General features: G+C 37.3%; 1 protein-coding gene across 2 annotated transcripts in view; it reads right to left on the reverse strand.

Moving 5' to 3' along the window:
* Nucleotides 1-10,807, reverse strand: part of USP32 (ubiquitin specific peptidase 32) — a 123,007-nt gene extending 112,200 nt beyond the window's left edge. The window contains exon 1 of one of the 2 annotated variants that reach the window (XM_072417083.1): nt 10,555-10,807. In XM_072417083.1, coding sequence (XP_072273184.1) covers nt 10,555-10,612 — 58 coding nt within the window. In that variant the 5' untranslated portion in view covers nt 10,613-10,807. The remainder of the gene's footprint in view (nt 1-10,554) is intronic. The other variant, XM_072417093.1, reaches the window with a different exon arrangement.
* Between the last annotated feature and the right edge of the window lie 4,264 nt (nt 10,808-15,071).

A 15,071-nucleotide genomic window follows, 5' to 3' on the forward strand; every position in this document is an offset into this window, starting at 1 on the left:
TATAAAATGGACTCAGGATCCCAGTATCCTATGAATTAAAAAGGAGGGGGGAAAATGAACTACAAATATATATATATATATATATATATATATATATATATGTTATGATCCATTAATTAAATAATATTTGTTTGCATAGAGATTACAAAACGCACTTTTTTTTTATAAAAAACTATCAACAAATTTTGAATTATGTAAAAATAATAGCACATGACAACTTTTAAGAGATTCTGCTTCTTTGCCTTTATTGCAATATGTTCTGTTGTAAAAAACCTGCAATCCCACCACCACCACCCTACTCTGAACAGCGGATACCCATCGATGTGCTGTACCTTCCAGCACACACAGAACTGAGACTTGGTGCTACAATGCAGGAGAAAGGAAGGAAAGAGTACTTGTTATTTAGCCTATTCAGATCAGCGCTGTCCCATTCAGACATAATCTATATAATTAAGCATTTGTCCTCTTCTAAGTTAAATGACAGCCAAGTAACTCAACCCACTTTCTGTGAGATAACCTGTCCCTGCCCTAAGGAATATGTCATCTAGCCATTGTAAACTCATTAGAAAGGTGGTTCTAGAAGCCACATCATTACATGACTCATGTCTCTGCAGCATTCAAGACCCACGTACTGCTGGAAGAAGAGGACCTATAATATGCAACCAGAGCAAAAACATTTTTTTTTTTTTAAATGTTGCTCCTATAATTCAATGACACTTCCACACCAGACACATAAAAATGTAATTTTAAAAACAATGTTATAAACACTGTTAACAGCGAAAAGAAATGAGAATCCAATTACATAAATTAAGGATAAAGACATTATTAGGATCAGGTAAAATAACCAATTGTGCAACAACAATGTTGTTTATCTGGTCCTCCCAAAGGCTTGAACAGACAAGTTTTACACTGTTCCACATTATTAAAATCTTTTATAAGCTATGAGAGTACTGTGCCTGATCAAGGATAAATACAGTCAGGAAACATGACAGGTTACACACACTTTCTTTAAATTTGGTAACAGTACCGTGCCGTATAGCTGTGAATTGAGGCAGAGAAGGCACATGTGAAAGATGGATGCCAGAATTATGATATGACATTACAACATCTGGAGTACTATAGGAGTCATACTCAGAAAATGGGAAGATCTCCAATTACTGATCTAGTATAGTTGTATATTAGATGAAGCATCCATTATTTATATATCTATTGGAAATTTTTTTATACTAATGGACATTTGATTTTCTGTATGAAGGATGTGTAATGAATGTAATAAACGGCCATATTTGTGCAAATGTTTTAAAGAAAAGTATTGCATGTTTCCCTTTCATATGAAATTTGTCTGTAATGAAACTGTGATTTTATTCAAAAAAAATGTTTGTAATGTACCTTTAAAGCTTAAGTGAGGTACATGTGCTAAATGTGACAAACAGATAACAAAAAATCCCTATATATTTTACTTTTACATCTTATCAATTACAAATTTACTATAACTATAAATAATAGTTTAAGAAATTTTACCCTTACTGTTACATGAATATGTGAATTTCTACCTGACTTTCTTTGCGCAGTATTTTTCAAGGCTCATGATCCATGGCCATGTGTATAGTATGTACAATTAAAACAAATAGGCTTCTAACATTTTTTTAGTCTTTTTAAAGCATATTAATTTCTGGCTATGATGGTATTCAAGATTTGTTTTCTACTAAACTGACTAAACTAGTGAAACTGTTGTGAATGAAGGGATACTTCTCTGGGCAATAGTCAACAAAAATCCCACAGCATCATTTAAAACTAAAGCAATGAGCTGTACATACACACTTTACATGCAATTCCTTTTATCATCCAGCTAATAAGACTGTGTGGGTCATGTGTGACACATTAGGTTTACAATTATATTAAAAAATATAATTCACAGAACAGCTTAGTAATTAGAATATAAACCACCAGGATCATAAAACAGTACATCAAATAGAAAAAGCAGGATTATTTTACCCCAGTGTACAGGAATTCATTCTATAATTAACCCAAAATAATAAATACACAGACTGACATCTCTCACAACGAATGAGCTCTAGTAGAAACTCACAATGTTTATTTCACCTTGGAAACCCAATAGAAAGCTGGCTGCATGTGTTAATGTTATTGTTCTTCCTGCCTTCTGAATTATTCACACAATTCTCTACTGTGGCTTTAAACTTACTGGGCTGATTTGGTAAGATGGAGGAGAAGATTTTATAGCTTGCCATTATCTAATCAAAGAAGCCCTAAATGGATAGTGATCATCATTTCCATAGTAGAAGCCAAATTTTTCCAGAACCTTAAAAATGTCAACTCCCTAAATAGAGGTTATATATTTTAATAAAGTTTAGATTGTGATTTGTGAAGAACAACACAGATATGCTGTGTATTTGGACTGCATCCTCCTACGTCACATATCCCAGGGGGCTTCGGACTGCTCCTTCACACATACCTGGGGTCGGGCATGTTCAGAAGGAGCTTTTCTAGGCACCCTAAAAGAAAGTTGTTTTTTTGTTTTTTTTTTTGCTTTTTACATTGATACCGAGCTCACTGCTTTAGCTTGTGATATTGAGTGACATAAACGGAAGAAGACAGAAGAAGATGGCAGCGCCCGGCGCTTCCTCGGCACTGGGAAGAAGGAAGAATCCAGGATACCACGGGAGCGAATAGAGGCCGACTGTGGAGGCATAAAGGACTCTTCAGAAGTAAAGGTAAGTGTCATTTTTTATTTTAATGATAGTTCTGCCTAAAGCTACAAAATGTTTGGGATTAAGTGATTTTATCAAATCCATCCCACAACATTTTATTAAAATTCAAATTAGGGCATTGACTGGGCTAGTCTACAACCTTTTTCCATTTTGAGACTTTACATGTTGCGTATGCTTATTTCCTCAGATTATCATCATCATGTTTACTTCGAACACCTTACTCAATAAAGCCAAAACCATGTTAGCCCTGAAAAGCACTGACAGCCTGGCACAGTGCATAGAAACACAGATCAGTCAGTCAGTATACATGGAGGTAAACAATAGGAAAATGATCAAGACCAAGTGTAATATTGTCGGTGTGGACTAGTATTAGACTGTAGAAATTCTGTCTTCCCTTTATTTGTGTATTCATTGAAGTATACGCATATTCTATTGGTTGGTTCTATTGCCACATTGTAGTTGGTGGGAGTGCACAGAGATTCTATAATCTATTTGTAAGGTTCATGGTCAACTTAAAGAAAGAGTAGCAAGTGTATTATTGGCTGCTGTTGTTGATTATTGTTGTAGATTGCTTTACATATTATCATCATTGTGATATACATTTCTACATAAATATAACCTTAATATATGAATATCATTAACCACAGCTTGTGTGTCATCATTTAATTAGTGCTACCTCCCCTGGAACCTACAGAATAATATCACAAGGGTATTTTTCAAACGAGCACCAATAAAAAAATGTTCACCACCGTGCATTACTACATAAAATTTTCCATTTTGACCAGTCACAATATAAAAAAAAAAAAAAAAAATCTATTGACCGAAGAAGCGACACTCCAACACATATGAGCCAATTCTAGACTTTTATCTAAAGTCAGAAAAATAAAACTGCCCATCTACCATCAGCTGTATTTTTACCTGAATGTAACAAACAGGTCTTGTGTGAGGCAATTATGCTGGAATATGTTGCTGAGCTATCTGGAAATGTTCAGTATTTATGAGACCATTACATGATAAACTAATGATTCATTACCACATGTAAGGTTCAACTGCAGAGAATGTTTGTCAAATGTCACATTCACTACAAATTATGCCCTTGACAATTGATGATGGCAAACCAAAAATATGTTAATGAACAGAAAACAAACATTCTGCCCCACAGGTTCTCTATCACAGGTATAGACAACATTGAGGACCCTTTTTTGTTTCAATGTATAAGAACGCACACAAAAGAAAAGGAATCCAGTCCAAGGCCTTGTTCACACAATAGTCTTATGTTATATGCATTAATATGGTGTGTGCTTGAAAAAAAAAAAAAAAAAATAGGACATAAAAGGATTTCTGCAAAACACAATTATGTTCCAATGTCCAACTGTCTGCAGTGCAGGGTAAAAGCAATACGTTAAAGAAAAGAAAAATGACAACACACACTGCATTTTGTATTAAAAAAATAAATAGGTTAATAAATGCATGTCAGCACGTTAGGCACACACCAACACAAACAATATGGTATGAACAAGCCCTAAAATCCTGATACTTCAGTCTTTCCATAAAAACACTCATTAACTAAAAAGTTGCAAAACAATCCATTAACAACATGTGTTTATCTGACTTTGCCTTGTGTGTAATAAAATTCTAACTATCTATCTAACTACTATTTTTTTTTTATCTAGGGTCACATTTCTATGTCATGTTCCTACTTTGAGGATGTGTATGGAATGATCTGTGGACAACAGACATTTATTGGTACTTTTAGTCTCTAAATAAAATGATAATCATTTGAGGACAAGTTTACTAATTGATAATGAAAATCAGTGAGCTCTGTGGATTTGTGTTTGCTTCAAATATATGCAAGAAAAAAATTCCCCTGCACATGATTGGATAACAGTATTAAAAACTAGTTCTACTTCCTTAGTAAACCAGACATGTATACAACTTTACTGCAGGTATTAGAGATTTTATAGTCAACTGGGAACTATACCTAAAACCAACTGGCAGTAGGAATCCTAAAACTTCACAACTCAGTATTATTATTAAACTGGATTTATTTACCGCCACCATATTACAAATCATTTAAACAACATGCAACCATACTAGAATGAGATTGCTAATTCCCAAGCCAATCCCAAAGGATCATTCATAGGACTTGTTTTCTAAAAGGTAAATTGTTACACTAACAGAGCATTAACAAGCTCTTATCACACAATGAACAACCAACAGACAAAAACATTTTTGTTAGACAGTCCCCAATAGGTCCCAGTCATTAAGAAAATTATCTGTAAAAAGCAAAACCTGTATGTATAGGAAAAGGAAAACCTTACCTTTCCCACTGCTTGTGTGTCAAACACTGCACCAATTGTAAATAATGCTCTAAGCATGCTGGGAAACAGACATTTTAAGAATGTTGATCTTCTGGGTCCCTAGCACCATACTTTGGTTCCTTCTTCCAACATCCAAATCACTTTTGTGTCCCATAAAACTGAAGGTCAGAGAGCAGGAACCAGGTTAAGCTGCTGGGGGACTGGGAGGCCATGGCTCTATTTGTATCAATTCATGGCTTAAAGAGGAAATCAAAGAATTTACTTTCCTTTACCTCCCTTCACTTTGCACATGATGGAGCAAGTGAGCTGGGTTCTGGTGTAATTTCAATGTCTCTGTTGGCATATAAGAGCAGAAAGCTAAAGGAGGGTATGTGTGTGAAGTTTGGTGTCCCTGTTGATCTGGCCTGCATGGTTCACACTAAAGGTAAACACTTATGCAGAATCAAATCCTTACTGCCACAATGAATTAACTAAAACTTTCTAGTCTATTTATCACACTTCTACTCTGTAAAAATACTTTCATTTTTATGGTTTTCATGCATTTTTGGTATTGTCACAATTACAGTGCTTTCCAAAGCATTGCATTTGCACTAGAAAGTTAGTGCATTAGACAAAAAAACATGCTTCAAAAATCATTAACAACATAAAAGTATGAATGGGCTCTTACACAACTAGCAAACTCTTGGGTTGACTGAGTGCTAAGCTATCTTTATCACATTCACATGATAAGAAAACATAAAGGAAAGCTAATGTTTAAGCAATAATTCTAAGCCTTTCACTTAATATGAAAAGTCATACTCTCATTCTCTTAGTAATTCTTGCTTCAGAGAACCTAGACAAAGCTTTAAAGTGATTGTGAGAACAAACAATTTACACATTTTGGGATTTCGTAATTAAAACATGATCTCATAAATATTGTAAATCATAACAATAAACACAGACGGTCCTTAGAGAAAAAATCTTAATTATAGCAGGGGTCTGATAAAGATATGTGAACTTCTTTTATTGGCAATAACCTTAACCAGATACTTTGTGGAGCTACTGATCCAGAACAATTTAGAGGTTAGAAATACCACTTGTAACATTTTTTGGTGGATTTCTCAACACAGATTAAATCAAGTAAAAAATATTCCAACAGATTATTAGCTGTTATCCTAGGGAGTCTTGGTGACCGGGATTTAAAACTGCATCTTTCTACAGACCATTTATAGGACACAATCAAAGGACAATCAGTTGCTCAATACAAGTATAATGTGTGGTATATTTTTTACCACACATGGATCACATTTGCATTTATATTTTTTTGGGATTTGGGAGCATTAACAACACACATCTGTTTATCGTTTTGTGATGGACATGATCCAAATTACGATCCGATACAATAATCTCCAGCAACTATTTTCAATTTTATTAATTATTTTAAATAATAAAAAAAAGCATTTCATTATTCATTCTACAACTACATTAAAAAAAAAAATATCTGATATTTGTCAACCTGCCCTGATAGATCTATATTTAATCTGACCTAGAAAAATAAATCTACCAGAAGAGATTGAAAAACTGCCCATACATGCATTGATTTTCAATCACAGTATCAACTGGCAGATATCTCCCAAAGAAGGATCAGTTAGGAGATATCTGTGTACCTTTGCTTAAACACTGCTGAAGAAAAACAAAAGTGTATCATGCATGCACAGCACTTTGGACCCTTACTCCCTGAAAACTCTCCCTGTGTGGGAAGAGCCTCAGACTGCTTGACATGCTTGTGGTGTCCCTCCAGCACATTAGAAATGACCTCATATTTGACCCCTAGTAACCAGATTCACACAGGTAAATGAATAGGAAAGCCAAGAAGGAACTCGTCACCAGAACTTCGATAAATAAGGTTTAGAGTGCATATATGAAAATTTTCCAAATACGTAATCATAATGCACTTTGTTACCATGTGTAATAAACCGCTTACATAATATTCTCTGGGAGCTACAAAATGAATCATTCTATAGCAGTAATTCTCAGCCAGGGCTATGGGGAACCCTAGGGTTCCTCCAGAGGTTGTGAGGGGTTCCCTGAGCAATGATCAGTTTGTACCTCTCAGGTCACTTTAACAGACACCAATGATCTTTTTGGCAATCTGTAAGGGTGACATTCTTCCTAATGGCCGGCAATGTGAATGTGAGCTGTGGATATGGTCTCTTTTAATACTTATATTTCAAGGGTTTCTTGTATTAAAAATGTAGAGAAAGGTTGTTCTAGAGCAATGGCATAAATGATTAGCCTGCAGCTACCTTATGGTGATGAGCAAACCACTAAATCACACAGCAAGAATTAAAAGTAAACAAAGGAAAAAGGGTGCCATACATTTACAAAAACAATCTATTCAATTCCCTGGAATAAAATAATAAATGGGCTGGTGTAAGTGAGCAGAGATTCAAGACATAACGTTACCCTGTCACTACAGGCCTGAAATTAAAATAAAGGTTTTCTGTAAAACATGAGGTTATATACTTACCCTTCTGGGGTGGATTGAATATCTGCTCCCTCTTCACACAAAAGGAATTACTAAAACTTAAAGCATTTATTATCCAATTAAAATTCATCATTGGCAGCGCTGAGATTGCACCAAATGCAATTTAAGGAAGGAGCCTGACAGAAGATTGAATATGTAAGCCTAAATTGCTATCCCTTCCTCCTGAAAATGCTAGTTGGCTGATTAAATGGCTCATTTACACCTATTTATTTAACGTACTACGAAACACGTCCCCTATTTATTTATCTGGTATTAGATTCCACCTGTGCACTGACATGCTTTGATCATTTGACATCGTCCTCTGCATCATTTTAGTACAGGGCACCAATGGAGAGTCCATGATTTCCTATATTTAAAGGAAGTGGATTAGAGAACATTTGGGCACTAAATCAAAGAGCAGTGAATGTGCTGAGGACAACACCAGACAACAGCAGAATATTATACTTTTTTGCAGCAGGGAAAATTTTTATTTAAAAAAAAAAATCCTTAAACCAAGCTTCAAGTAAACAAACATGAGGGGGAACATTCCCAAGATATTTGAAATGGTATCTGCTTTGGCAATTGGGATATTAACATACAATTGTTTATGGGTTCATAAATCCACTGAAATTATATGCAGATTTTATTTTTTTATAAAAAAAAAAAAAAACATTCATATTATTTAGTATACATTCACCACCAATGAAATTGTAGGACAAGGTGATCAACTTTTATGTTTTAGCACTGATCCATTACACAGTTCTGATTCACACAAGCCAAGTGAAACTTACACCAAAGTCTGACAACTCTTGCATCCTGCAGACCCTCATGAGTGTTTATTGCTTTGACTCATCCTGCTTGTCTTTGTAGAAGCAGAACGAGTTATTTTATGGTTCTCTTACTCAACCTGTCAGGTGTCTTAGCTTACAAAAAATGCTAATCAGTACTGACAACAAAGTTTTTAATAACATAGCTAAGAGGAAGCCCATGCTGTAAACAACCTTTTTACTTCCTAGAGAAACTAATATCAGGAAACAATACCTACAAACAACAATTACACTCATTCCACCACAATATTTCCCTGGGGAGTTCACAGCATATGGTCACCATACAAAAAATCCCAAAATGCAGGTAGCTAAATCTCTACGTAAATCCCACTTTTCCTATAAAATAGATTGTATGGAATATATATTTCAATAAAAAAGGTTTGCACGTTTCAGATTGTCTCATTTATAACAGTGGTGATCAGCTGACATGATCAATTTTTTTGAACGCTGGCCAGTTTGTGAACAGTTGCCACTATTTGCCGACACTTTTACTAATAGCGGTCAGCATGATTGATACAGACTGTCAATGGAGAACGCCATAGCCCATAATAGAGATGAACAGTTTTTACTTCAAACACACTGATCACAATTTTACAAATGTGGCACAATATAAGTGAAGAGCCACATCCACTACTTCTGAATACAAGGATCTGTTAGTCCCTTAAATAAATGGAATTTGTGATTGGCACCTAATGGTAAATGTTGTACAACAATCAAAGCACTGACTGCCACCGTAGAAAATCTGATTCCCCTTTTAATAATTTGGTGTTATTTTAGTGGCAATTAGACTTTAAAAACAGAAAACAAAAAAGTGCTGTTATTAGATTCCCATAAATTTGCCTCTACGTGCCAAAATAACACCTCTCCCCCGGTATTTATCATTCTACTAGCTGTGTAAGTGCAACACAATGTACACACTGCATGTCTGTAAGATGCCAAAATAATGGAACTCCAGCACACATTGGATGTAGGAAAAATAAAGGAACACATGGCAGTATAAATGATAGTAAGAACAGACCCATCATGGCTAGAGGAGGGCAAATATGGTGCAAGTCTGCTATAACCAGCACTGCATGCTTCTACACCGGTGTATCTGGACCTTTTTAACATTATTACACAGTATTTATATAGTGCCGGCATAATACGCAGCGCTGTACAAAGTACATAGTCATGTCACTAGATGTCCTTCCTATTCTAATACCCCTACTATAGTCATATGTCGTTACCACAGTCTCAGATCAATTTTGGAGGAAGCCAACTAACCTAACTGCATGTTTTTGGGATGTGGAAGGAAATGCACACAAACATGGGGGAGAACCTACAAACTCCATGCCGATAGTATCCTGGCCGAGATTCAAACCTGGGACCCAGCGCTGCAAAGGCCAGAGTGCTAACCGTGCTGCCCATGGGGGAACCCTTTAAAATAGCTTTCAGGTCTTCAGGAAACCCCCTGCTATATTTACTACAACTCACAGAACATTAGATTGCAGCTCAGTATGCGAATGTCATCCCTACAGATAAAAAGGTCATTGGTGTCACCTAAACTGATCTGAGACACAAAGTCCTCATTACTCCAGGAGAAACACTGCTGTACACCACGGCCCATTGCCCAGCAGCCTCTAGGTCCACTTTAGCATGCCGTACTCCAATAACCTTGTATCATGCAATATGTACAATCTGATTTAGCCAGGCTTTGGACAATATTGCTTTAAAACCAAATAGTAACACAAATGTGTGTGTGTGTGTGTATGTATATATATATATATATATATATATATATCTAATTGTATTTTTGTTTTACATCTAGCAATGTGAATTGACCAATACAATGGTCTGTGTCACATAATAAATCCCATATTTTTGAACTAGCTGTCATTATCTAACCCAGCAGAACACTAGCAGCTGCATAGTAAAGCAAGAAGAAACAAATCGGCTTGACCATGTACAGAATGCAAAGTGTAAATATTGGGAGCACAAACACGGCTGCCATGAGCTGTCATTACCCATGCTGGGGCTATTATTACCCAAGCTGGCCGCCCAGGGAGGACCCCCCCAGAGCTGTCACCGGGGCTCCCCGCCTGTCACTGACCTTTCCCCTCCCGGCTCCATTGGTGTCTCCAGGCCCGGGTCACCTGACTGCCCCCACCTGTCACTTGTCAGCCCGTGCTCACCTCTTTTGACGGCTTCATCATATGTGAGGAACCCAATCCGGGACTCCTTGGCCCCCATGACGACCTATGTTATGAGGAATAACGGCAGCCTGCTCACTCCATGGCCCGTCCTGCACGGAGGGGATCCCCAGCCCACTTATTCCTGGACTGTATCGGTACACTCCGCTCCACAGACCATCACCTGCCTCACATACAGCAACATCAGCCGCCCCGCCCTCTCCTCTTCCAGCCGTCGCTTCCTCTAACGGAGGCCCCGCCCACTCACGGAGCCAGTCACATGACACCCACACCACTGCATCGGAAGGCTCCGCCCGTATCGCTGGGTGTTCCTGTTCGCTTTTACTCTATGGCGGACGCTTAGTGCTGCTGCTAAAGCAGCGTTTATTACATGTGTAACGGGAACACAGAGTTACAGTCCTCCAAATTTACCGTATGACAGCAAATGTTGGCGTAGTGTATGGCATTCACGTGATCTGCTGCGTCTAGGCTCAAGGCGGACATCTTTGAGAAGGGCATTGCTAATGAAGTATGGGTGAAACGTATTTGTGGTGCCAGTGTTTATGGTGTCTTTTCTAAACCAAACTTTATCAGCAACATGACACATAACAAGTGGTGGAGCAGAGAGTAGAAGAACCCAGTGTTTTTTTTCTTTTATATTTAATTTTTACAATAGAATCAAGGCAATAGTGGATGCCCACGCTTTGGTTTTATGACTCTCAAACTACTTTTTTTGGTGCTGCATTTTTTGGAGAGATGGTTCCTCTTTTGGAACCATATCCAGTCATTTATGTGTAATTATACCTTGTAGTACAGGTAAACGGGGGGTGTACCCCACCCCCAAAAAGCTTTTCAATCATTGTTTATTATTATTAATAATAATAAACAGAATTTATATAGCGCCAACATATTGCGCAGCACTGTGCATTACATGAGATTGTTTTTTGCAAAAAAGAAGGATCGCTTAAAGCCCAACTAAACTTTTAGTTAAACCAGTTATATACATTTCATGCTCATCATAACAAAAGGTGTAAACATCTGAGGCCCTTTTTACACTTGCAGTGTGTTTAGTACCTCCCAAGTGCATAGCAAACCGCTGCTTGTGACCAGGCGTGGCAAACTGCAGCACAGGTTACGCATTTTGCATGCACTGTAGTTCAGATGCAGTTCTTCCACATGTTCAGAATTGATTTGTACCCAGGCATGATGCCAGCCACTGGAAGCTGAATGGGATCATTTGATCCGGCTGCATGTCTAAACCTACTTCTACTTGTAATGGGTAACTGCCATCTTTGTAAATAGTATGGCGGCCCTATCTGCTACCTTTATAAGTGGTAATAATGGTATAACATGCAGTAAGGTTAATTGGCTTCCCCCCAAAATTCACCATGGACTGTGGTAATGACATATGACTATGCTAGGGACATTAGATTGTGAGCCCCTTTGAGGGACAGCGCTGAGTAATATGTCAGCAGAATATAAATATTGTGTATAAATAATATTTTAAAACAAATAACACTATCCTTTGTGACGTATGGATCAACTAAATAATCATATTACAGACTCATATCAACTTACGCCTTTAAACTCTAAGTGTTGATATGTAATCCTCTCTGTGAAAACTTCTTTCTTCTTTTACAATAAACTGGTCCACTTTAATTGCTGGGCTTCTGCATCCTTCTGAAAAACATTCTGGAGGACAGGAGGACCCTTGTGTCTGTAATACTGGGAAGTCAATTGAAACAGATTTGCAAATATCTGAGACAGATTGAACAGGATACATAGGACAGATTTTCAAGCTAAACAGATGCACTATTAGAAAGTGGCTAGAGACACGTTTCATTCTGTCTCAGTGATTCTATAGCAGAGCCCAAGGGTGACATTTATTAATCAAGTTGTAACCCTGTTATAAATAGGTTTTGTGTTCATGTTTAATATTGTGTCACTGATGCCCAGAATTGATAAATGTTTTCCTCTGCCAGGCTACAGAATGGCCATCTCACTAACATTTGATTTATGCTATTGTAGCATGGATCAGAATACTTTCCAATGGTTTATCACCCTCTACATACCCCCTTAAAGAAGAGGGGGTCTATTGCTGCCCCCAAAATGCATTTGATTCTCGTGTTAAACCTACACTTAAAGAGGTCCTTCTATTGTTTACCTTTTAACTTTTACAATTTATTTTTGCTAAAAGGATATATAAATCTGAGAATAAATGTTATATATTCCAACTCAGTCTTTCTTGGCCTGATTAAAGCAGAACTAAACTGAAAACCAAAAAATTACACTTAACCTGCAGGTCCCTCGATAGCACTGGTCCTTCCCGCGATCCGGCCCCGATTCGTCTTGAGATTCCCCTTCACTATCTTCATTCTTCTTTTCCGTCTTCTTTTACGGTTTTCTTGGCACTGCACAGGTTGCCAGATTAGGTGACATAGCCGATGTGAAGGAGAAAAAAAAGGAGAGCCGATCTCACTGCACTGCACCTAAAATAATAAAAAAATTAGCAGTTTTCCCTTTTACATATTTTTTTACAAAATAGCATTTTCCCTTTTACATATAAAAGTTGTCTACTCTTTTTATGTAAAGTAAAATTGTTGAGTTTAGGTACACTTTAACATTGGGTAACCCCTTAAATACATTTTGGGTCTTAAAGAAGCTCTGCTATCATTAATAAATCCAAAGCGTGCAGAACAATCACCTGGTGGTCAATAGGAAGAATGTCTCTTATATTGATGGCCTTTGGGAAAAAGGTCACCATTACAAAATCTTTGTACTGTTCCGGATGACCTGAGAGTCACTAACTGCTCATTGCTCAAGGAACCCCTAGCAACCTTTGGAGGAACCCTGGTTGAGAAACCGCTAAATACATACGTTTTGGCTTTTTCATTTTTCAGGCTTAGAACATTTTTGGCACGTATAGAAAATATCTGTTAATGCAGTATCCTTGTCACTTTCAATGGGAACAACTAGATGCTATATGTCCCCTGTAAACTACGAATTACCCTTCCCCTCATGTAATAGGGTTAAAGAGAAACAATGTAGGATGTCCAACCTGGGTGACTCCCTCAAAAAGTTTGTTAGTTATAGAATTACAAGGTGACAAGAAAGAAGAAAAAAATGTAAATTAATGCAACCACCACATCCAAGCAACAGTACAATACAATATATTATGTTGTTTTAGATGGGTTTTGATACAATGTAATGCTACTTAAAGGATTTATTTTATTGTAGCCATTTATGCAGAGCAATATTTTATACACTTCTCTTTAACAAGCACTGAAAAAATTAAAATGTTGTTTCCTTGTGCCATAAACTCATGTTGCTGTGGCATTTAGATCCTCCTACCTGGCACACAGGAATGAGTCAGTAAATAAAGATCAAGTGTGCGTATTCCATTATCTAGCAAAAGCTATCAACCTGCAATGGAGTGTGCTAGGATCTTTGAAAAGTAAAAAAATAATTTTAGGTTACCTTTAAAGCAGAAGTTTATTCTGATTATATTTTGGTTTCCCTGGTTCTTTCCCCTTATCAAAATTATAATTATTTTTTAACATTTTCATTATATTTTTTATTTTAGGCTTACCAACATAACATCGTGGGTCATTGTGCTGCCTAATGCAATGTAAGCAGTACAATGCTGGTGTGAGGGTCTGGCAGGGTGCAGTACAAAACCCCTAGAAAAAAAATGTAATATTGCTTCATTACTCCTCTCAAAAGCCCCAAGCTTTGTTGCATGTAGTAAAATGGGTCATATGAAGAGTTATGCAAATATCATCATCAATATAGATGTTTGGATGAATGAACATCCACCTGACTACTCTAGGTAAACCCATATGTGATTCTGAACCTGCACGATTGATAGAACTGAAATAAATAAAAGGAGCTGTCCAGGGACAATAGGCTTCAATGGAAAGAGCTAGATCAGTGTTTCTTAACCAGGGTTCCTCCAGAGATTGCCAGGGATTCTTTGAGCAATTTGTGTCTCCCAGGTCAGTTTAACCCCCCTGGAGTGTGGCGATGCCCAGCATCTGTCTCCCCTACCCTCGCATCTCGCCATATGAGCGTTAGAGACGCTGGTGTGTGATGTGTGTGCGGGCAGCATGCGTGCGTCGGGGGGGTGGTACCAGCGGGAAATTTAGAATTAAAGTATTTTTACATTTCAAATGTACCAATTTGACATGTAAAAATACTCAAATAATCATGCCACCGGGGAGGTTAACTGACACCAATGATCTTTTTGGCTGTCTGAAAGGATGACATTCTTCCTACTGACCAGCAATGTAAGAGGCATTCTGACTACTGGCAACCATGCTAATGTACTGCTGTTACAGTATAGCAGTTCCCTGAGAACCTGAAAGTGTTTTCAGGAGTCTCCCATGTTAAAAATGTCACAATGTCATGTGCACTGAATTCAGATCAAGCAATTTTAGTACAGGAAAATAGCTGGTACAGCTGGAGTTAGGCTGTAAACAGAATGCAAAAGTTCCACAGCAACCAATCTCACATAGTGAAAG

Source organism: Pyxicephalus adspersus, chromosome 1, assembly GCF_032062135.1.
Source record: "Pyxicephalus adspersus chromosome 1, UCB_Pads_2.0, whole genome shotgun sequence".
NCBI lineage: Eukaryota > Metazoa > Chordata > Amphibia > Anura > Pyxicephalidae > Pyxicephalus > Pyxicephalus adspersus.